General features: G+C 53.8%; 1 protein-coding gene across 5 annotated transcripts in view; it reads right to left on the bottom strand.

The window, feature by feature from the left end:
* COL27A1 (collagen type XXVII alpha 1 chain) overlaps window positions 1-22925 on the bottom strand; it is a 142181-nt gene that overhangs the window by 19959 nt on the left and 99297 nt on the right. For 4 of the 5 annotated variants that reach the window (XR_012072199.1, XM_072959987.1, XM_072959984.1 and 1 more), the window contains 17 exons: window positions 22799-22852; window positions 21882-21935; window positions 20748-20801; window positions 18851-18904; window positions 14845-14952; window positions 11113-11166; window positions 10880-10987; window positions 9772-9825; window positions 8747-8800; window positions 5078-5134; window positions 4832-4885; window positions 4211-4264; window positions 3875-3928; window positions 2944-2997; window positions 2758-2865; window positions 2172-2279; window positions 1227-1334 (listed from right to left, as the gene is read on the bottom strand). Coding sequence is in view for 3 of the 5 variants with exons in the window: in XM_072959987.1 (XP_072816088.1) it covers window positions 1227-1334; window positions 2172-2279; window positions 2758-2865; window positions 2944-2997; window positions 3875-3928; window positions 4211-4264; window positions 4832-4885; window positions 5078-5134; window positions 8747-8800; window positions 9772-9825; window positions 10880-10987; window positions 11113-11166; window positions 14845-14952; window positions 18851-18904; window positions 20748-20801; window positions 21882-21935; window positions 22799-22852 (1191 nt within the window). In the remaining 2 variants the exon portion in view is untranslated. Of the gene's footprint in view, window positions 1-1226; window positions 1335-2171; window positions 2280-2757; window positions 2866-2943; window positions 2998-3874; window positions 3999-4210; window positions 4265-4831; window positions 4886-5077; window positions 5135-8746; window positions 8801-9771; window positions 9826-10879; window positions 10988-11112; window positions 11167-14844; window positions 14953-18850; window positions 18905-20747; window positions 20802-21881; window positions 21936-22798; window positions 22853-22925 lie in introns of all 5 variants that reach the window. The other variant, XR_012072200.1, reaches the window with a different exon arrangement.

Here is a 22925-nt window from a genome sequence, read left to right as displayed (position 1 = left end):
TCTAAGTATTTTATATTTTCATACTATTGTAAATAGTACTGCTTTTTAGATTTCAAATTCTGACTGCTCATTGTTAGTGCATGCAACTCATTTGAGTATATTGAGCTAATGTCCTACCATTTTGCTAGAACGCCCTTATTCTAATAGTTTACTGTAGATTCTACTGGATTTCCTACCTATGCAATCATTTCACCTACAAATGAAAAGTTTCAGCTCTTCCTTTTTGATGCGAACGCCTTTTATTCCTGTTTCTCGCCTTATTGTGTTGGCTAGAACTGTGAATACAATGCTGAATAGAAGTGGTGAGAACAGGTATCTTTGATTTGTTTCTGCTCATGGGAGAAAGAATTCAGTCATTCACTAGTAAGTATGATGTTAGCTACAGATTTGTCATAAATGCCCTTTATCCAGTTGAGGGAGTTCTTTTCTATACCAAGTTTGTTCAGAGTTTTTATCAGAAATGGAGTCGGATTCTATCAATTGCTTTTCCTGCAATGACTGACATGATTAATTGGATTTTCTTCTTTAGTTTGTTAATGTGATGGCTGGATTTTTTTAGTTTGTTAATATGCTGAAATATATTGATTTATATTCAAATGTCATACCATCCTTGCATTCCTGGGATAAACGTCACTTGATACTGACGTACTATCCTTTTAATACATTATTAGACTCACTTTTCTAAAACCGTATTGAGAATTTTTGTGTCTATACTTATGAGGTATGTTGGTCTGTGGTTTTCTTTTCTTGTAATGTCTTTGCCTGGCATTGACAGCAGGGTAATGCTAGCCACACAGAATGTGTTGGAAATGACTCCTTCCTCTTCAATTTTCTGGAAGAGTTTATGCAGAATTGGTATTATTTCTTCCATAAACATTTACTAGAGTTTACTAGTGAAGTCATCTGAGCCTTTGTGGCAAGTTTTTCAAACTATAGATGCAATTTCTCTAATAGATACAAAGCTATTTAAGGCTATTTAAGAGTTCTGGTTGAGATTGCCTCTCCTCATTCTGAAGGGACCACTCAGATCTCATTTCTCAGCCTCCTTCCATCCCCCACCCCTTACTCATGGGTGCAGAATTGGTATCTGGTGCCCACAGAGGGTATTCCTCCATCCTTGTCACAGAGCAGGAAGGTGGCTTTGAGTCTGTGTATGTGCACGTGGGAATGTGAATATTGTGTATGCATGTGCGTGTGAACATGTGTGTTCCCTGGGGCTCACTCACCGGCTGGCCTTTGGATCCAGGCTCCCCCTGGTTCCCAGGAAGCCCTGTTCCTCCTTCTGTTCCTCGCTTGCCAGGGGGACCCAGCTGCCCAGGTAACCCACTTTCACCCTTAAAGAAACACACCAAGATGACCAGTCAAAGGAGGAAATGGTCCTAGGAGATGGGGAGGGCTGTTGGAGAGACAGAATAGATTCCGCTGTAGTTGACATCTCTGGATGCTTGGGGTTGGGGGAGGGGTGCTCCAGACTTCAGCCTCCTTAAGAGCAAAATCTCTTCTCTTACTCTGGCACTCAAGGCCCCCCTTCCCCTCCACTCTCCCACATGCCTCTTCTCTTTATTGGTCTTCCCAACAGACCACACAGATCACCCTCTACACCTCCACTCACGCTGCTCCTCTTGCCTAGAATGTCGCCTCCACTTTGGCCTCATTCAAATCCTCCTTGGGCCAGGGCCACTTCTCCCTCTGTCTGCTGTCTTCATGGAGGGTTCCAACCTCTCCCCAAATAAACCACAAGCTCAGAAAGGGTGCCCATCATGTCTGACTCATTTATCTCAATCTTCCCTTCAATGTCTAGTCTTGGGATCAGACTAACTCATGGCTGCCTCCCTCACTGCTCAAAGAAGCTTTTAAGAAGATGCCTTGAAGGGTCCCAGCAGCCAGCACCAATCATTGTTCCGCAAAGGCCCACAAGAGGGCACCCATGGACAACTCAACAAGTGGTTGAGTCTCGAGGGCCTGGTAGGGGGCAGTATTACAGCTCCCTGGATAAATGATCCTTTAAAGCTAAGTTTAAACTTAGGGAGGGACCTCTGAGAAAGTGGATTCTATTTTTACACAGGCCCTGGGACATGGGTGCCTATGTCACCGTTACTGTCAGTATCATTATAGTTAATATCAAGGCAGAAAGGGTGGAGGGTGGGCAGGGGGATTAATAAGTTTCCGACCTTGAATCCTGGGGGCCCCTGTGCTCCAGGCAAGCCAGCCACACCTGGATTTCCTCTCTTCCCAGCAGGGCCCATGGGGCCAGGGTCCCCATCGTCTCCCTGCTCCCCCTGTAAAGAAAGAGGGCAAAGGAGGATTTTTCATGTTTCAGGAAATAGGCAGCCAAGAAGGCAGGATGATTCAAAGCCTGGGTGAACTCTGGGCAGAGCTGGAGGTAGGAAGGTCAAACTCAGGGATGGAGGTCATACTGCCTGTGTGTGAGGATGGCTGGGCTAGTGGGACAGGAGGACTTGAGGATATGCGAATGCGGAAGGGAAGAATCTTAAAAACCAGAAGCTCTATTCACCTGGCAGGGGATGGCTCTCTGGGTGCTGGCATGGAGGAGAGACAGTGAGACGGGCCACAGTCCCAGGTCCCAAGGGATGCGGCCATTGCCCAAGCAGCAAACTTCTGGATATGTTGATTCTGCCCCATCCAAGATTCCAAACCTGCTCCTCTTGGCCCATGGCTTGCGGTACCTCACATCCAACCATGCATACACCTCATCTCAAATGGAGACGCCCTCTGTTAACCCCAAGTCCCGCTCACCTGCTGTCCTGCTTGACCATCCCTGCCAGGAAGCCCATCTGGTCCAGCGACACCCTCGAGGCCCTGTCTCCCCACCACGCCCCGAGGCCCCGGCAGCCCCTGCAGGCCCTGGGAGTGAATATGAAGCTGGTGAGGGCTTCTGGGGAGGGCAGGGGTGGGGCGGGAGAGAAACTGTGCATCACTCACCTGGATCCCCCTCCGTCCTGGTGCCCCAGCCTTGCCTTGCTTTCCCTTTGGTCCCTGAAAAATCAAGGGGCACCTGATGGAGGCTTCCTGGAGGAGGTGTAGGACCCTAGGAGCTCTGGAAGTGGGTGACTGAGAAGATCATGGGCCCTTCCGTGTCTGGGCCCTGCCCCTCCACCTCTTGGGCCTTGGCATCTGAATCTGCAAATGGGCCCAAGCACCCTGACTGGAAGCCCAGGGGCAAGGCTGGCCCTGGGACCTGCCAGTGTTGTCACTGACCCTGTTCTGGGCCCTGGTCCCTCACTGGCAACTATGCTGCAGAGGCTCTGGGCATTGGCAACTTCCTGGTAGGAGCTGAGCCCATGACTGGCTGGTCCATTCGATCCTCAGGAGTGTGGTATCCCTGAGCGGTGGGGGATGAGTGTGTGGGTGGAGGGGTGCTTGCCTTGGAGGAGATTAAGGGCGTTAAGAGAGCACTGGCCCAACCTCAGTGGGGGCCGATGCAGGAGCCCTGAGTGCAAGGCAGGAAATTTCTCCTCCACTCCTCTGAATTCCCTCCATGAGCACCCCCATCCCTGTTTCCTTCTCTATACCCCCTTACTTCACTTCTCCCACTTTTCTCTCTCTCCACGGTGTGGTACGGTGGGAAGAGAGGCCAGCTTTGGATCTTAACTGCCCTGTCCTCTAATCCCACCGGCTGATCTCAGACAGGTGGTCTCCCTCCTACAGGTCCTAAACACAGGGCTGGTCATCCCCCTCCCTCAGGCTGTTTGAAGGAAAGGAATCTCGACCAGACTGCACCCTGAGGGGCCCCTCCCTGTGGTTCCCTCTCTTTCTCATCACACCCCCAGCCCCGAGTCCCACTTGCTGTGTGCTTGGGCCAGTCTTTCCCTTCCCAGGGCCCATCTTCCCCGTGGACATTCAGCCCTCTTACCTCTTCCCCTTTCGATCCTTTGGGGCCCAGCCGCCCCCGGGGTCCCGGATGCCCCTGCAAACCAAGGTGAGATGACGCAAGGCAGCCCCAGGATTCTCTCCTGGGGAGGGTGGCCAGTCTCCGCCTGGAGGGGGAGGGGTGGGGAGGGGTTTGGGGGTGCAGGCTCTGGGGGGGGCCCCCAGGGTCAGGGTAGGAAAAACCAGAATGGGCTGCCCCAGGCCCTCCTGCAAGGAGGGTCCCTTTAAGCTTTAAAGGGCCCAGTTCTTTAATTCCCCCACTGCTGCTCCACCACCCCTCTCAGGGCAGGAGGGGGATGGGACAGGAAGCACCACTCACGGGTTGACCCTGCTGGCCTGGATTTCCACGGAGGCCTTGTACACCCTCCTGTCCCTGGAAGTCAAGGAGAGACAGGTAAGGGGGGGGCTCAGATTGGAGGGGACAGGGGCCAGGGCAACTTCCAAACCTGGAGGACCCCCAGGAAGCCCTTGTTCTTCCTAGCCATGTGTCATTGTCCCCCAAGTCTCAGCTTCCTCATCTGCAAAATGGGTGAGATAATGACCCTGCCAGCGAGGATGTAGGTGGGGCAGTAAAGAGCCTGGGTAGGGGGTGTGGGGCTGCTCATTCAGTGGCTTGTCCCACTGCTCTTGCTGGGAGAGCTGTTGTTGGCCACAGATGTGGACCCTGAGGCCCTTAAATGGGAGAGGTCTCCTTCCCCTGCCCATCCTCTCCCTCCCTCAGGACAGGTCTCGGATCCTCCCCCTTTCGGCATGAATTAGGCCCTGAGCACTTTGCAGGAGGGGTTGTGCTTAAAGCCTGGGCACTTGCACCAGCGGTGGAAGCACGGGCTTGTTTCCTGGTGGAGGCTGTTCTAATTCCAGGCTGCATGGAGCTGAGGCCAAGGAATGCCCTCCTCCAACACTCCTGATGCTGCCAGCAGGTAGGAGCTCTGCTACTTACAGGGTATCCAGGATCCCCTGGTTCCCCGCGGTCTCCTCGATCACCCACAGGGCCCTAAACGACAAGGACAGCAACAAAACATGGGCTCCCAGGTGCAGGGGATGCCAGACCTGGACCTCCTAGGCCACACCCTCCGTGGAGCTCGCAGCAGCCTCCCCCCTGCTCAGCCTCCCCTTCCCTACACAGCCGGAGGCTGGAGCTCCATCTTGGCAGTGGTCCAGGGGATGGATGGTGAGGGGGCCTTACCAGATCTCCAGGTGGCCCAGGGGGTCCCTCGGCCTTGCCATCCTCGCCCTGCTCTCCCTGTGGACACAGAACCAGTTTTAGGACAAACCTGCTTCTGGTGAATTTGGGGGAATTCCCGACCCTCCATACTGAGGCCAAAAGGGCCTTCATCAGAGGAAGTTCAGCCTACTTAGGGTTACAGACAGAAAGACTGAGGCCAGAGAGGGAAGGGGCAGATGTGGGGTCAGGAAGACATGGGGTCAAAGGCAGACCCAGTTGTGGAACCAGGAAGATGGAACACAGAATGATGCTCTTTACCACCTGCACCCCATGCTGGACACCCCCAGGCCAACGCCCTCAGGCTGTCAGACTGGGTAGTTAGCAGCAGAGACCTTGGTCACACCCAGCTTTGCAGGGACCCAGCTGCCCAGACCTTCAACAGTCCCTACCTGTCTCAGAGCTTTTTCTCAGCTGCGGAATAGGGGTGAGGTAGGGGGAAGGGGACATTGGTGATACCATGGGGAGTGGCAGAGATTCCATGAAATGATGCATACATCCCTGCATGGTGCCCAGCAGGGAGTGATAATAATTCCAACAGCTGGCAGGTGTGGGCACTGCCAAGGGCCCACGGCCCATACACAGGCACTCACTGAAGCCTCCCAACAACCGTACAAAGCAGGTGATTTTACTCTCCCCATTTTACAGATGAGGAAATGAGGCACTGAGGCACAGAGAGTTGGTGTGAGCTGCTCAGTTATTCAGCCCTCAGTGAAAATGTCCCTTTCTCTGACCTTTGCTGGGAGAAAGTGGGCTGAGAACCAGCTTCAGGATAAACGTCCTACCCATGATGGGAGCCCCAGAGAAGGCCCTGGGCTGCTCCAGGTGGCACTCAGCAGTCAGCCAGCTTGAGGGTCTTGTTCATAAGACAGTCTTCTATCTGCAAACGGGACTGTCATGCCTTGCAGCACTGCTCCAAGGACGCAGTAATGAAAGGCTGGTAAGCCCTCAGCACGCTACTGCGCACAGAGCAGAGGCTCAGGGGGTGGCCTGGAAAATTGCTGTTGTCCATAATAACAGCAGGGAGGACCTGTGGCACAGAGGTAGACAGACTAGGGGAGGACAGAGTTTAGAGCTGAGGTCCTTGGGCCATGGCGGGCCACCCTGGGCCCTGGCCCATCTGCAGGACAGGTGTCTGGACGCCACATGCTAGCTACAAGGAAAGTGTAAGCAGAACAGCAGGGGGCAGGACCTCAGAGCTTAGAATGTTCTAGCCCCAGGCAACTAGTGTCACCGCCTGTTGGGGTGCATTCGGGGCGGGGACTCAAGCCAGGGCACCTCTGAGACCCCTTGCTTCTGGTAGGAATTGAAGGGGAGGCTGAGAGGCAGGAGAGAGGGGAGCCATCCTGGGGTCTGGAGCCGGTCCCAGGCCCGAGTCAGTCCCGAGGGCTGGCCTTGGCCTGGGGCCTCTGTGGCTCCTGTGGGCAGAGACTGAAGGCAGGAGGGACTCGGCCCGAGGCCTAGAACCAGTTGTACCCGGGGGTGGTTGGCTCAGGGAGTGGGGATTCCCTCTCCTCCCTGATCGCTCTCTATGGCTCTTTGTCCCAGGGCTCTGTCCTGTTGTGAAGGGAGACAGTTGGACTGGGGCGCTTTGGGGAGGGGGCTGTGTTTACCTAGTGTTTGATGTGCCAGGAACCTCATGAGGTATGTTTCATGGAACAAATACATCACCCCTACACTGCTGTGACCACTGTTCCCATTTTACAGATGGAGAAACTGAGGCCCAGGGAAGGAAGGGTCTTAGCCAAGGCCATACAAGAATTAAGGGGATGTCTGGGCCATAAGCCAGCTCTACAGATCTCCCCCGCTCCCCCCACACTGCGGCTGTAGTTGGGGGATGCATTTCTTAGCACCAGAAAGCTGGTGGAGGCCCCCCTTCCCCACCTTTCTCCTTGTTCTCTGAGTCTTATCCAATCTCTCCAACCCCTCTGGTCACCACCTTTGTAAACAGACACATGTCCCACAGGGAAGTCTCAAGTTGAACAGTGTATTGGCCCATTTAAGTGTCTGTTTCTGGCTGGAAAAGCGAGGCCTGGCATCAGACAGACTCTGAGTTCTGATCCCGTCACCCCCCCCACCCCCATCCTGAGCTAGTCCTGGAGCGTCGTGGAGACTCAGTTTCCCCATCTGTCAAGTGGTATACTGACACCTCTGTGCCAGGGTCATGGTGAGGGTTATGAAGAAAGAGAAATTCTGGGGAAGGAGCTTTGCTTCGGGGCTCTCCCGCAGGAACCTGCTCTCTCCCCTTCCAGCTCCATCCAGCTGTGGTTGGTTGGCTATTCATTCAAGGGACTATTTTTATTTTTGAGCTCTTAAGGGCATCATTCTATAGCCCCTAGCTCAGGGCCGAGAACACACTAAATAATCATAAATTCACAAATCCTTGTTAGTTGGCAGATAAATGACTGAATGAATAATAATACTGCCTTACAAGTCAGAAAGTGCATCTGGCTGGCATACACGTGATGTCCTGATGAGCCTCGTGTCCCCAAGGTACCTGCCCCCTTAACAGAAGAGGCCATCGAGGCTCAGGGAATCCTGAGCCCTAACAGACTTAGGGCAGATTTGGGGGTAGGGTCCAATTCTCAGCAGCCACAAGGACTGCTTCTGCAGCTGCAGATGGCCCAGAGTGGAGGCAGCCCCTTGTTTCAGAGTCCACGTTAACCCCTCCCATGCCAGCCCCAGCTGACTGTGAGGGCTGAGGCGGGATTCAGGGCACTGAGGGACACTTTCTACAGCTTCCTGTGGGGCATGTCGGAGCCCGTGGCCAGCTCTGATTGCAGATCTGTTCTTCAAGCAGGAGGAAGGGGCCAGATGGACAGCCAGCCAGGCTGGGGTGATTCACCCAACAGCGGGTTGTAGTTAGAGGGGAGCTGACTCGGCAAAAGAAAGGAGGGATGGGGAGCAGGGGGGCATGGAGAGAGCAGCGGGCCGCCACGAGGAGGAGGTCCAGCTGAGCCCTCGGGGGAAGACGGAGGAAAGGGAGGAGGGACACAGAGCCTCTAACGTAGGACTTGGGTCCTGGGGCCAGCTCGGCGCTGCCTCGGAATGTGACCCTCAGAGCTCTGGCCCCCACATTCCCTCCTGCCTAGCGGGGTGGGAAGTGATGGTCAGCAAGGTTTCTTCCAGCAGTCCCTGTGCCCTGCTGAATCTGGAGCCCTGGCGTGGGAAATGGACACGCCTTCCCTCTGCCTGGGCGGTTCCTTCCTGGCCTGAAATGCTGGTGCTTCTCACTCTCCATCCGAAGCCTGTCCTGGCTCTCGCTGGTTATCTCATTCATGAGCCAGACTTCCCTTCCTACCTTCACACAGATGATGGAACGGCTTCATTACACAACTGATGCCCATCTCCCCTGCTCGACTGGAAGCCCCAGGAGAGCAGGAGCTGTGTCTGTTTTTGTTCTGGTGCCATGCACAGAGATGACACTGAATACACGTGTGCTGAACGTAGGTCTAATGGCTCCTACCTGCCGGGCACAGCCGGGGTGACACCGGCCTCTTGGCTGGCGGAGGTGGGATTAGGGGTGAGCCTGCCATGAACTTCCCATGCTAGCCCAGCCACAGTGGCCCAGGGGTTCACTCCCACCAGCCCCAGATACAAGAAAGCAGCTGCTGCCCGGGACTAGACACTCACCTTTTCGCCCTTTGGTCCAGGAGGTCCGAGGGGTCCCATAATGCCTTTGTGTCCCTGCAGAAAACAAGACGGCAGGAGGTGAGAGCACGGGGGAGTGAGGAGTTGGGAGGGACAAGTGATGAAGGACAAGAACTCAAAGATGGAGACACTCTGGGCTGTGTGACTGGGTCCTGGCTCTGCCTCAACTTGCTGTGTGATGCTGAACAAGCCCTGTGCCTCTCTGGGCCCTGGCCTCCCAGACATGCCATGTTGGACCCAGCTACACCTCTAAGGGGTATCTGCTTGGATGGTTGAAGGCTCTGCTCACACCGTCTTGGAGCAGACCCAGGTCCAGGTTTCAGGAGAACAAGCTGTGTCCTCCCGGGGGGCAAGAAGCTGGCTTCCCCAGGCTGCGGTGAGACCTGCAGGTGCAGGTCCTGCCCTTGGGCTCCCAGCACCCTCTCTCCGGTCCCCATCCCCTTTGCCCTCTCTCCGCCGTGCTCCTCCTCCGCCCCTCCTCTCTGCTGGACCTCTTTCAGGCATGGGATAGCACCTTCAAACTTAAGCTGTCAGGCCCTGTACACACATTCTTTAGCCCCCCTACTCTGAGCCTCAGTGTCCCTTTCTGAGCAAGCCTGTGCCCCTCTGAAGCCTGGTCTCCCACATGTGAAAGGTGGCTTTGGCTCAGCCGCCTCTACGTGGGGGGCACCCAGTTGGATGCAAAAATAGGCTATGGCCTTCCCTTCCATAGAGAGCAGTTGTGAAGCTCAGACATGAGCTATGAGAAGGAGGGACTCATTGAGGGCTGGAGGGGTGGGGGTGGAATCTGTCTCTGTCCACCTCACCCCTGCCCGGCCCACTGGTGGTTCTTGAACCCCACTCTGGTCTGTGGGCCCAGACGTTCCCTGGGGCAGGGGAGACCATGAATCTTCAGTGGCCTGAGGGCTGGCCCTCAGCTGGGAGGAGGTGAGGGCAGCGGCCTAGGCAGGCCTGAGGGCAGGCCTGCAGGGCAGAGTTCCAGAGAAGGGGAGGTGAGATTTCCTTACATTGTAACCAGCTAATCCCGGTTCTCCTTGGGCCCCCATCCGTCCTGGAGCACCCTACGAGAGGAGAAGACCCACGCTGGTACACAGTGCGGCTCTCACCGCAGGCTCCAGCCTGGTTCAGCCCAGCAGCCTGGCCCCTCCTCCCCCCACCCAACTGCTAAACTTTTGTGAGCCAATTGTTAAATAGAATCACCATGATAAATTAAATTATATGAACTTACAGTTAACTCTATTGTATTAAAAACAAAGATGATAAATATTCCAAACTCATCCTTTCCTAATAATTTTACTACATTTTACTGTTACCTATGCTTATGAGGTTATTTCCGTTGATTGAATCTGGGTGGTGGAAATACAGTCACCCCTCAGTATCTGATGTCCACAGGGGATTGGTTCCAGGATGCCCCGTGGATACCGGGGTCGAAGGTACAAGATAATGGAGGTCTCCTGCACATGTGCTCCCAAGTCTGCACTCAGTGACATCGAGTTGGTAGCTTGAAATCAGCCACCATGGGAGCATTCACAGCAGGGAATCTTGCAGGTCCCACAAACCAGCACATCCACACACTGTTCATCCACACACACTGGCGGCTCAGAGACGCCGCATCACCCTCATCTGGCCCCATCCTTGCTTCCTCTTGGGGTCTTCCTCCGCCTGCAGCGGTCAAACCCTTCAGGGGCCCTTCCTTCAGGGCAGGCCAGCAATGGACTGAGACATCCTCAGAGTCACGCAGGGACCGAGAGCAGCTTCACCCTGACCCTCGTGAATCTACTTCCAGTGGGAAAACTCCTTGCTCAATAAAAATACTCCCAAGGGTCTCCGTCTCTACACCCTGATAGCAGGGCTTGCTAACTGGGGTTTATAAACGGCTTCAGAAGACCCCCTGCCCCTTCAGATTGTAAGAAATAGAGCTCTGTGTGTACTTTTCCAGGGAGAAGGCTGTAGCTTCTATGGGTTCCCAAAGGGATCCATGATTCAAAAGAAGTGGCTGGGATAATGAGCACAGTGTTCAGCTGAGAGCTGAGGTGGGGTGAGACTTTCCTCTCTGCCCTTGGCCCCTTCTGCCCCATGCCTGACCCCGACCCTTCCCACTCAGAGAGTTCTCACCGTTGGTCCCAGGCTGCCCCGGGACCCTTTAGGGCCTGGGGTGCCAGGGGATCCGGGGTCTCCAGGGACGCCCATCTCACCCAGCTGTCCTTGGTAGCCCTTGGCACCCTGCAGTGGAGGAGAGACAGGCTGTCACCAGGCCCCGGCAGAGGGGAGGGGGGGAGGGGAGGATGGGGGCTGTCAGGGAGGGACATGGCACAGATCAGGGCAGGAGGAGAAAGGGGGAATCCTACCTTGGCTCCCGTCCGGCCCTTCTCGCCTTGCTTCCCTGGTTTTCCTTCAGGACCCTGAAAGAAAAAGGAGGGAAACAGAGAAAGATGAGGAATGAGAGAAAATTGAGGCAGATCCATGAAGCATGCAGCACTAGCTCTGGAGGCAGACTGCCTGGGTTAAAGCTGATTCTGCGCTCAATGCCCGTGTGACCTTGAGCATGACCTAACTTCCTGTGGTCTCTGTCTTTACAAAGTCAAGGCAGTGGTCATAGTTGCCTCACAGAGCTGAGGATTCGACCTGGTGATACAGTAGCGTGTTTACGAGGTGCCTGGCCCATGGTAAGCGCACGATAAACTGCTGTTGTCATGGTTACTGCTGATGCCCAGGCTGTCCCAGTGGGCCCTCTCCACGTGCCAAGCACTGATCCACCCTCCTAGCCACCCTGAGCCTTAGGACTGATTCAGACCCCCTCCTGTAGATGGTGACAGCCTAGGTGCCCAAAGGTGAAGTGACTTGCCCAGGGTCCGGCTGGTCCCTGGCAGAGCCCTGATTCAACTACAAATCTGTCTGATTCCGAGTCCAGGGTGCCCACTGATGACAGGCAGGCAGGAGAGATGTCCTAGGTCCTCCCTCGTCTCTGAGATGCTGCATGTCACTTCTGACAATCCCTGAGGCCGTGTCCCACTGACAGGGCCCCCTCCCTGCCCATCCAGGCCACTCCCTCTGAGAGGCCATTCTGCTCCCTCCCCTACAAGCATCCCAAAATGCTGCTCTCCACTACCCTGCCCCAGGGGACCCATCTGGCTTTGTCTCCACAGTTGTCAGGGAAACTCAGTCCACTGGGAATGAGTGAGTGTGTGTAAGTGTGCATGCATGAGTGTAAGAGAGATGAGGAGTGAGAGAAGAAAGTGTAGACCCGGGGCCACACTGGGTTGGGATGTAGGGGGTAGGGCAGGCAGTGTTTCTGGACTGGAAAGAACATCCAGACTGTCTGCATAGGGCAGTCCTCTCAAGGCCCAAACCTCAAAGGAAGCTGGGGAAAATAAGCGCTAATGAGCTGGTTTGATTGAATCCCTTTGGCTGCATTAATAGAGGCACCTGCTATAGGATGAGGGAGGTGATGGTCTCATCTTGGAGTAGGCATTGGACTCTAAGAGGAAGCACTGACTAATTGTGATGGAGGAAGGGCAGGAAGAGCAGTAGGCCTAGAAAGCTAAGCACAGACTGCCCTGCATGCTGGTACTAGGTACCTGAGTCCTCACGTGACCCTGGACAAGTCCCTCCCTCTCTCTGTGCCTCAGTGTCCCCACCTCTAACGTGAAGGTCTTGAACTGGCTTTGCACTGTTCAATATGGTACCCTCTAGCCACATATGGCTACTGAGCACTTGAAATATGGCTATTGCAACTGAGAAACTGGATTTTTTAATCAATTAAATTTTAACTAACTTAAATTTAAAAACTGGTAATTCAATGATTGGAACACTTTTGGCATTTTTGGAACAACTTGGGATATGAATCTACATTTTCAACTGTATATTTTATGAAGTCTAAACACAGATCAAGCATTTCCAAAGAAAATTTAACATCTGAATTGAGACGTGCTCTAAGGGTAAATCACACACCGCATATCAGACTCAGTACAAAAAAGAAGAACACAAAATAGCTTATTAATGATTTTCTATATTGATTACATGTTAATATGTTAGTATTTTGGATATATTGTGCTAGATGTATTATTGAAATTAATTTCACCTCTTTCTTTTTACCTTTTAAAAATGTGACTACCAGCAAATTTTAAATTAACACACGTAGCTCACATTCTGTTTCTACCAGATAGGACTGCACTTGACAGTCTCAAGGTCTTTGCTCCTCCAGTAATTAAACACTAACAGTCGTCATGGCCTCAACCATGGGCCAGGCACTGTGTCCACACTTTGTACTATATCTCATCCAGTTCTGGCCACAGGGCTGGGAGGTAGAGATTATCTATCCCATGTTAGAGCTAAAGAAACAGGCTGGGGGGCATGACCCTGGCGACAGGTCACCCAGCTAGTTAGAATGAAATGTGGATTCTTACTTTCCGTGACACCCCTTTGCCTAGGCTGATCCTGTTTGGGCAATTGTGAAGCATGATTACAGGGGCTGGTGGAATTTGCCAGTGGACTGAGGTGATTGCAGTGGCTGATCCCTTGTCAGCAGGAGAAATGAGTCAGTGACAAAGAATTCAGTCCAGGGCCAGGGAGATGGGAGTCTCCCTCAGGACAGGGAAGCCATCTGGTCACTTGCTCTGACAGGCCCTCTCCAGCCGGGAGCATCCTTCATGGTGTGGGAAATCCTGAGTAACAGCGAGAGCATCCAGTGGGGTGAGGCTGTGGGGTCAGAATGAAAACATTTGCTGGGCCCCCATCCATATAGAAGGATTTCTGCAAAGGCCCTGATGGCTCATAAAATTCTATTTTTAAATATTCCACTGTTTTCAGGCCATGGAATGGGAGATTCTGGTCCTGCAGCCTTGATGGCAGAGACTCAAATATAGGCCTCTCTTAACCTCCATCACCCAAAACACACTCAATCTGGCCCCAGTGAACATCTTTCCAGTTCCAGTATATGAGAATTGGGAGTGATATCAAAATACAGACCTTAACACTTCTACCACCAACACCATCTCCATCACCACAGCCCGTGTCACGTCACTGCCACTGCCACTGCCATCACCAACACCACCACCATGCTCATCACCATCATTGTCTCCACCATCATCACCTTCACTGCCACCATCATCATCCCCACCATGATCACCACCACCATCATCATCACCATCATCACCTTCACCACCATCACCACCATCATTGTCTCCACCATCATCACCATCGTTGTCTCCATTATTATCACCTTCACCACCATCACCACCATTACTGCCACCAATACCACTACCACCGGCATGTTCACCACCACCACCACCAACACCATCACTATCATCACCATCACCACTATAATTACCATCATCACTACTATCACCATCACCTCCATCAGCATTGCCGCCGCCACGAGCTTCCAGTCATTTCCTCCTCCAAATTCATAAAGACAATCTTTCATATTTCCGGTGCATTTTATAAAGTGTTTTCCTATCCAAAGCTTCATCAACTCTTTAGATGAAAAAACTAAGGCTCAGAGAGAAGCAGTGCTGTGTCCAAAGCCACATTGCCAGTGGGTGCTCGAGCCAGGACTCAGCCTTTGGACTTGGGTCAGGGCTATTTCTGCCACATGTTGCTGCCTATTCCATGGTTGTAATACTCAAAAGTTCACTAAGAAAGAGTCCCCAGAATGTTGGAACTCAAAGTGAGCTCAGCACACATGCTTCCAAATCCTTCATCATACCAAGTGTGTGACCCAGCGAGGGCAAGGGCAAGTGAAAGGTCACACAGCAATATGGAGAATCGGGCCAGTGCCTCTTCTGCTGAATTCAGTGTGGCTGAATATGGCAGTTGGGTAGGACGAGGTCAGCAGAGGCCAGGTTTGTGTGGGGCACAGCAGCCAGGCTAAGGAGAGTGATGTTATTCTGTGGGCACTTGGGAGCCAGGGGAGGACTAGGTAAGAGAGGGACATGATCAAATTGGTTCTCTGGGAAGCTCTCAGCTGAAGGAGGGATCACAGGACAAGACCCGTAGGAGGCTGCTGGCAAAAGACCTCCCACCGAGCTGCCTGAACAGGCATGAGTGTTATTTGCACCCGGAGCCCTGTGCACACTCACCCGGACGCCAGTGATGCCAGGGGGACCGGGGGGCCCGTCCTCACCCTTCAGTCCCTCCTGGCCCTTCTCGCCACGTTCACCGTCAGGCCCAGGGTCACCCCTGTCCCCCTGGGTTGCAAAGGCATGAGAGGGGGGAGGAGAGAGAGAGAAAAAATTAGTCACCGAGGTCATCAGAGGCGCCAATCCTCAGGGCTCCACTTGGATGTCCACAGCCAGCCAGCCCCTGAATTCCCCTGACGGCTCTGCCAAAAAGGCCAGGCTGGCATGGAGAGCACGGAGGACAAGACAGTTTCTAGCCACGGAGGGAGCTGCTCAGAGGGAAGACAGGACCCTGACCACGCCCGCCCCATGGAGTTTACAGGAAAGGAGCAGGTTGGGAGACTAGGGCAATTTCTCCCCAACGCTGTAGACACATTGGGAGGACAGAGTCTTAAGAAGCTAAAGGAAAGTTTTATAAAGGAAAAAAAAAAAATCCCCCAGCCTGCCTCTCAGAACAAACTCTTTCCACATTTTCGAGTTACATTTTCAACCCTTGCTTACACAAAACAGCTTACCGTAATAATAACAAGTAATAGGTAATGCTTTCGATTGCTACACACCAGGCTCAGAGCAGTGAACTGACTGTTCCAAAGCAATGAAGTTAGTTAGTAAATTTAGCTTTAAAGGCATACTTCAATTGGACTGTGTGTTTCCATCCTCTCTCTCTCTCTTTTTTTATGTCTTACTCTATTTATTGCAAGTATGCTCTCCCGTGACTGTCTGCTCTGCGTGGTTCTCACGCTCACCGGTTGCAGAACCTCCCCCTGTCGAGTGGACAGCAGCGAACACTTACACAGCTCTTGCCATGTCCAGGCTGTATCTGGCAGGCTAGGCGGTGCCAGGATGGGGCACAGCCTGTTGCCCTTGGCCCCACGAGCAGAGCAGATGTGAGGGGCGCAGCAGGGGTAGTGGGAGATACCCATCAGAGGGCCACCTCCGCCAGGGCCTGTGGCCAGTCTGCAGGTGGCTGAGCTGCGACTGCTCAGCGAGGCCCCTGGGAGAGGGTATGAAGTCACAGGTAGGAGGAAGGGGTGGGCCGGGGAGCAGGCTTGGAGAAGCAGGGCTCGTCTCTGCCCATTTTGTTTTCCAGTGCCACGCTTTACCAGGGACACTGATAAACTGGTGTGCACCCAGGAGAAAGAGCAGAGTGCACAGGGCAGGGAGCCAGAGCCTGGGAACTGGACCACTGAGAGCACACCCCGCAGGCTGGTCCTGCTGGGCCCTGGGCCCTGGGTGGAGGAGGCTGGGGCGCAGGATGGCTGGGGCATTTGTAGCTCCAGTGCAGGAGGATTTCCCAATGAGAGGGGTCCAGAGATGACACACACGAGGGAGGGAAGCGCCAAGCTGAGGCGTGGGCCAGTGCAGGGCAGATCTGGGCACCAGGAAAGGGTCGGACAGTTGGTTTCTGAGGTCCCTTTCCACTGGGATTCTCAGATTCCAAGCAAAGCCTGGAATGGAGACAGGCAGTCGGCCTGATGACCCTCTTGAGGACTTTCTTGGCTGCAGGATTCTCCTTCTGGCCTGTCATCCTGGCCACCTGCTCTCTGAGCTCTCGGAGGCAGGCAGCCTGTTCCAGGTGGCTGGGCTGGTTTTCAGCGAGGAGCCCTGGCCTGGGCCCTGCAGGGGCGCTGGCTGCAGGGACTACCCAGACCCCCACAGCCTGGGCCCCCACACAGCTGGGCTGGGTGTCCTTGTGGATCCCACGCAGAATGAGGCCCAGGGTTGGGGGGGGCACCAGGGAATCCCGGAATCCAGGACATCTGCCAATGCTCAGAAGAGCCTTACATGTTGCCTAGTTCAATCCTCTCAATTTACAGATGGGGAAACTGAGGCCCAGACAAAGGCAGAGACTTCCAAACACCGCATGTAAGTCAGCGGCAAAGCATGGGTAAGACCCTGGATTCTGGCTCCTTTGAATTCCAAGCTTCTCTGCTCAGGGGACAGTATCTCCCTCACCCTGGATTCAAATCTTGCTGCCACCACTCAACAGCTGTGTGATCTGGGCTAGTTTCCTCATTTGTAAAACAAGCACCAAAGGGTTACTGTAGAGATTCAAAGAGATAATCCATGAAGGCAGCTTAGCGTAGTCTGATGCCTGAGCCCGGAATAAACATTAGCTATTACTGGAGTCACTGTCATCGTTGCCACCATCTGCTGGTTGTCAGCGAACTCAAAAGAGTTAATCAGCATAGGGTATAACATGCTGTGCATGTCCAAGAGGTTTTCACCATGAAGGTGATTCTTGAACAAACACTGTAAAGGAAACAGATTCTCTCCTGGATTCACACAAGGAGCCGGGAAGTCACCGCACACCTGCGTCACAACTCCAGCCCAAGATCTGGGGTAGGACTGACTTTGGAGGGGGTGAAAGAGGAAGCAGCTGGGCAGGGCTGAGGGGCAGGAAAGTCTTGGGCAGGAAAGGTTCCCAAGCCTGGAAGACCCCCTCCCATCCTACTTGGAGAAGAAGGAGAAGAAAGATGAAGAAGAAAGCGGAGAAGAAAGGTGGCCGCCCAGACATGGAGGGGGGCCCTGCATTGTGCCACAGTTTCCTCAGCTTTCAAGAGGAGATGGTAATGAATCCAGCTCAGAGAGTTGCTGGATTAAATGGGTTAATTCCTGTAAATCTTTTAAGGCAAGTGGTGCAAGCCTTGTGAATACACAAAACATTTTAGCCAAAATGTTCTTCAGTGTCATCACAATTCCAGCAGGCACTTGGCAAAGGGTGTGGAGAGGCCATCAAGTGCTCTGGGTCTCCCAAACCAGACCCAGCTGTACCCTAGGACGCAGGAGAGTTGGAGGGGAGAGAAGGTAGACGGATGGCAGACAGGGGGCGCTCTTGACCTTGCAAGCCAAACACAGGCAGATGGGGCACTAACCAGGGGCCTGTCACCAAGGCTCCTGGGAGATGGGGAAGCCCTGGACCCAGGGCAAGCATGGGAGTGGAAGTCTGGAGATGGGGCAATGGAGGCCCAGAGAAGAGGGGTGCTTATCTGAGGTCACATGGAGAGTCGATGGGTGACAAAGGGAATCCTGGAATTGTGGCACTTTGGACCCTGAGCTGGGCAGCTGACTCACAGTATGATAGGTCAGCCCTGGAGAAAACCCACCTAATGGTCCAGGGCTGGGCCAGGGTGGGAGGTGGTGCTGCTAAGTCAGAGAGGGATGCCCACCTGCCCTGGGCCCCTCTTTAAGGCCCCAGCACCTGTGGCAACCGATGAATCTATGGAACACAGCAGGGCTGAGTTAGGCCTACATGCTTTGTTGTGAGAGTGAGCCCGGGGTTTGAATTTTGGATTCTCCACTCACAGCCATAAACTCTGGATGAATACATCTCTGCCCAAGCCTCAGTTTCTTCACCTTTAGAATGGGCACACAGTGCAGAGAGGTAGCTGAGGCTTGGGTCTTGGTTGTGCCAATTACTAGCAGTGTGTCCTTGGACAAGTTGCTTAACCTCTCTGAGTCTCAGTTTCCTCATACAAAGACAGAATTTACCCCATAGCACTGATCGAGGTGGCACATACCAAGGGCTTAGCACAGTACCTAATACCTATGCGACTAGTCCTCTGTAAATAGTGGCTTGTGGGTCATGGGTGGTGATTATTGTTCTCCTGATCTTTTAGGATGTTTGGAAGACAACAGATATCAAAGCTGCTGGCTCTGGGCCTGGCATGAGCAGGTGTTCAGGTACCACCCAAGAGAAGCTGCAGTTTCAAGGAAAAGGCAGCAGTGAGGAATGGAAGGTGGGGATGGTCCCCAGTCCCACCTGAGCAGTCAGAGACGGGCGCTGGACAGGGCTCACCCTCACCCATCCTGCTCTCCCTGGGAGGTCTGATCTCAGGGCTTTATGGGAACACAGTGCTTCTGGCAGACAACTTAGGTCGTGGATGGGAGGACGGTGGAGGCAGACATAGAAGGCAGTTCCAGAACATTCCCTCCTCCCTAGATTCTGCACCAGAAAGACACTTACCTTCAGCCCGTCGGGCCCTGCAGGCCCATTGTCACCCTCAAGGCCTGGCTCTCCCTGGAAAGGGTAGTGGGGAGAGATGAGCAGACATTACTGGGGAGGGGACCACGCATGCCTTTATTTCCTCCCCCTCCCTGGGGAAAGACCCCAACCCCTGATCTCTGGGTAGTAGAGCGTTGGAATGCCTGGCACAAACAGTATACCATGGACAGACCCCCAAGCCACAGCCTGCTCTGCCACAGGGTGGGGTTGGGTAGGGGTGACATGAGTTAGAAAGTGCTGGTCACAGAGCCATGCTGGACACCTGTGTCCAGGTGGGTTCTTTGCAATGGGGAGGTGTGCAGCCTCTAGCTGAGAAAGGCTTTGACCTCAGACAGACCTCGATGCCCCTACAGGGCTTCCTATTCACTGGTGGTTTGGCCATAAGCACACCCCTTAGCCCCCATGAGTGTCTGTTTTCTCATCTGAAAACGGGGCTGAAGCACTTCCTTTAAGGGTTCCTGTGAGACAGAGCATGAGCATCCCACAAGTGGGAGCCGTTGGGCATATTCTTCCTGGAACCGGAGTGGGTCCTCAGGGAGCACCTTGGTGGAATCCCATTTCTCAGACAAAGTAGTGAGGTCATCCCTCAGACTTTCCTGCCAGCAAGTTTGGGAAAGATATCAAGAACCTGAATCCCCATTTGACCTTCAGCCAGGTTCCCTGCTTACCTTTCTAGCTCCAGAGATGCCCCTGGACACCTGAGTTCTCTAAATAGCTGTCAAATTAAGTTTGGGTCTCTCTCTGCTTTTTCATAGCTGTCCAGCATCTGAGCTGGAAGGGGCCTCAGAAGTCATCAGATGCAGGGATGGCAAAGACGTGTGACAGGTGGGGATTCCACCCTTCTTGGGCCAGTGGCAGACATCACTAATCAATCTAAATGTGGCTCCATGAGGACAAGGCCTTCTGTTACTCACTGCTGCGAAATGCCTGGCACACAGTGGGCATCAAATGAGTCCTCGTCATTCTCTTTTCTACTATGCCCAGATGGAGCCTCAGGATCCTTCTTAACATGGCACTCCAAGAAACTACACTGATTCTATCTCTTTTGACTGACAAGATTGCCATCTAAAGGTTTCAAGCTCCACACTCATCCTCTCTTGCCCTGTGGCCTTCTCCTCTTATTCTGTCTTGACTCAATTTGTGGAGCCTCTGTTGACTTTGGGCAGAGGGTAGCATGAAGCATTGGGAAAGGGGAAAGATGAGAAATTGGATTGGAAGCCTGGTGCCCCCATGAACCAAGGCTCCCCACTAACTCCCCCTCACTCCTGGCCCCCACCTTCCCCATCTGTAAAATGCTAGAGGATGCCTGCTCTGCATCCCTCACGGCACCCCTGGGCTCCACATTTAGGCAGGGACCTTAAAAACCAGCACAGAGCATAGAGAGGTGGACACAGAGGCATCCCAAAGCTTCTCCGAGGAAACCAAACCCTGTGGGTTTCTTTTGGTAAAGGGAAAGATAACTTTCCATGGAGCAGTTTTCAGTGATAACAGCTGTTTTTCAATAAAAAAAACATTTGGAGGTCAAACATGTTTGCAGACCCTGGATTAACCCCTGCCCAAACCCCAAGTTTTTGGTTGCAGGCCTTCTCAGAGCCTTGAAAAGGCTACTGCTAATGTGTAAGAGGGAACACCGAACACACGGAGTCTGAAACATTTTGACTACACAATACTTCTTTCTGAGCCGCTGAATGGTGGAAATGCTGGCCTGCCAAGGGAGACTGGACAAGGCTGCAAAGATTCATGGTCTCTTTCTGCAGTTGAGGACACTGAGGCTCAGGGAGGCTGAATAAATCCCTTCCCCCAACCCAAACACCCTGGTGGGGGTGCTTTCCAGGAAGAATGAATTGCTTTGACTTACCCGCTGCCCGATGAGGCCCTGCTCCCCAGGGGTGCCCAGAGGCCCAAGATCACCCTAGGAAAAACCAAACGCAAGTCCAGGGGCGGGTAGGACCAGCTCCAGCTCTCACCCCACCTTCTTGTTCTCACCAGTTCTGATTCGAGGGGGTTTGGGGGTGGAGATCTTTCTTGCCCAGGACCAGAAAGAAATTGCGAAACACCAACCAGAGCCCCTGTTCCCAGTAAGCCCTGGCCGTGTCAGAACCACCACCACCATCACAGCTCACATTTACATACGCTGCTCTAAGTGCCTTTTAATTTCACACATTTAATTTCACACATCGTCACAACAATCCTGCCAGGAAAGGTATGTTTTTTTGCAAATGAAGAGACCAAGGCACCGCGGGTTCAGTAACTAGCCCCAGCTCACGAGGCTGATAAGTGAGAGATTCAGGATCCAAACCCGGGTAGCTTGGCTCCAGGGAGTATCAGACTCTGAGACTTTACTCTCCCTGAGAGTCTTGGAGAAAAACCCAAATGAGGAAGAGGCCCTAAATGAGCCAGAGTGAATGTCACCCACCTCCTCCACAAGACCCCAAAAGGGTCTTTCTCATGTGGGGATTTGCATGCTGTCCTCTGAGCAGCCCTGCCCCACCCAGAGCCATCCCATTTCTATCTGTTTTATGTATGGGGTGGTTTCCTGCATTATTCCAGCAAAGGATTCCGAAACTAAGTCAAGACTGACAGTCCCAGGTCTCCTGGACCTGCGCAGGGAGCAGTGTCCCCTTCCAACAGCAGAACGGGGAGGGGGCTCTGCCCAGAGCCCGGGGATCAATGGGCGCCTGTGTCCCAGCAGGTAATGAGGGGCACTGATGCTGAAATGCAGATGGTATCGCAGAGGCCAGGAGGTACGGCAGCCCCAGGGTGGGGCAGGTGCCAGAGAAAACACTGCCAGACAGGGGGCAGGGGAGGGGGCTCCGGGCCGGCTGGGCCATATGCTGTGGCCCCAGCTAGGCTCTGCTCCCCAGCCAGGAGCACAGAGAACCCATTATCCCAGGCACAAGAAAGGCCCGTTTCTCTTCCATGGAGAGGATGTGGCCGCCAGCTGGGAGCTGGCTTCAACAAGCCATTTTTCTCTTCTTTCATCCCGCCTTACCTTCATCCCAGCTTCCCCAGGAAGGCCCGGTTCTCCCACTGCACCTGGTGGCCCCTGCAAGAAAATGCCATTGGTCCCTCCCAGAGCAAGGGCTGGCCCCCAGGTATAAGGGAGCAGATAACTGAGGCAGACTCAGAGAGGGCAAGGGATATGCTTGAGGTCACACAGCATGGAAGACACAGAGGTAGGGGCAGGCTGCAGCCTTCTGGGAGCTTGGAGCTGGGACTAAGCGGAGGGGCGTGTTTGGGCCTGGGCTGCTGAGCCCTGAGGCTACCCAGAGGCTGCTGGAGTCCTCTCCCTCCCCATGCTGTGGTTTACCACATTAGGAGTCTGTTGGCAAGCACAGGGAGGAAAATTTCATGATTCACGTAACTACAGGGAAGGAAGTCAACGGATGCTGCATTCAGGGCTGAGGGATTCCAGCCCTCGTCTCTGCAGCCGGGCCAGGGTGACAAAGGTGGAAGACATCCTCAGCACCACCATTAGCACAGCCGCAGCCCCTGCATAAAGCCTGGGGCCCGGGTTTTCTCCTCTGGATAAAGCGGAGGTGTCTGAGACCCCTTTCAAGAATCTTCCTGTATGACCTTAAGAGGACTGGTTCTGTAGTCAAGCCTCTGTACTGGGGTGAGGTCCAAGCAGGGTCGGGGCAGAGGGCATTGCTGCCCTCCATGGTGCCGGAAAAGAGGCACTGCCAACCCCCCATGGGGGTGTTGGTACCCCAGCATCCCACCTGCTGCCCCTGCGACTGGGAGCCCAGCCCCTCACCCTGTGGCACTGTGGTGGCTTTACCCTCTGCCAGGGCGTCTCCTCGTCAGTCTCTGCAGAACACAGGACAGGGACACCCGAGGAGGAGGGCCAGGAGGGGCTGATACCTCCCCAGCAGCACCATGGGACGAACAAAGGTCCTCGGCACTCACCTTGGGCCCCATCTCTCCCGGAGGGCCAACTGGCCCCTGGGGTCCCTGAGGGCCCTGAAAGACAGACAGACACACAGACAGTTGAGAGAAGGCAGTCTGGGCCCTCTCTGGGGTCTAAGGCTTGATA

The sequence above is a fragment of the Vicugna pacos genome, chromosome 4 (assembly GCF_048564905.1).
Source record: "Vicugna pacos chromosome 4, VicPac4, whole genome shotgun sequence".
Lineage (NCBI taxonomy): Eukaryota > Metazoa > Chordata > Mammalia > Artiodactyla > Camelidae > Vicugna > Vicugna pacos.
This window is presented reverse-complemented; position numbering and strand designations above follow the sequence as displayed.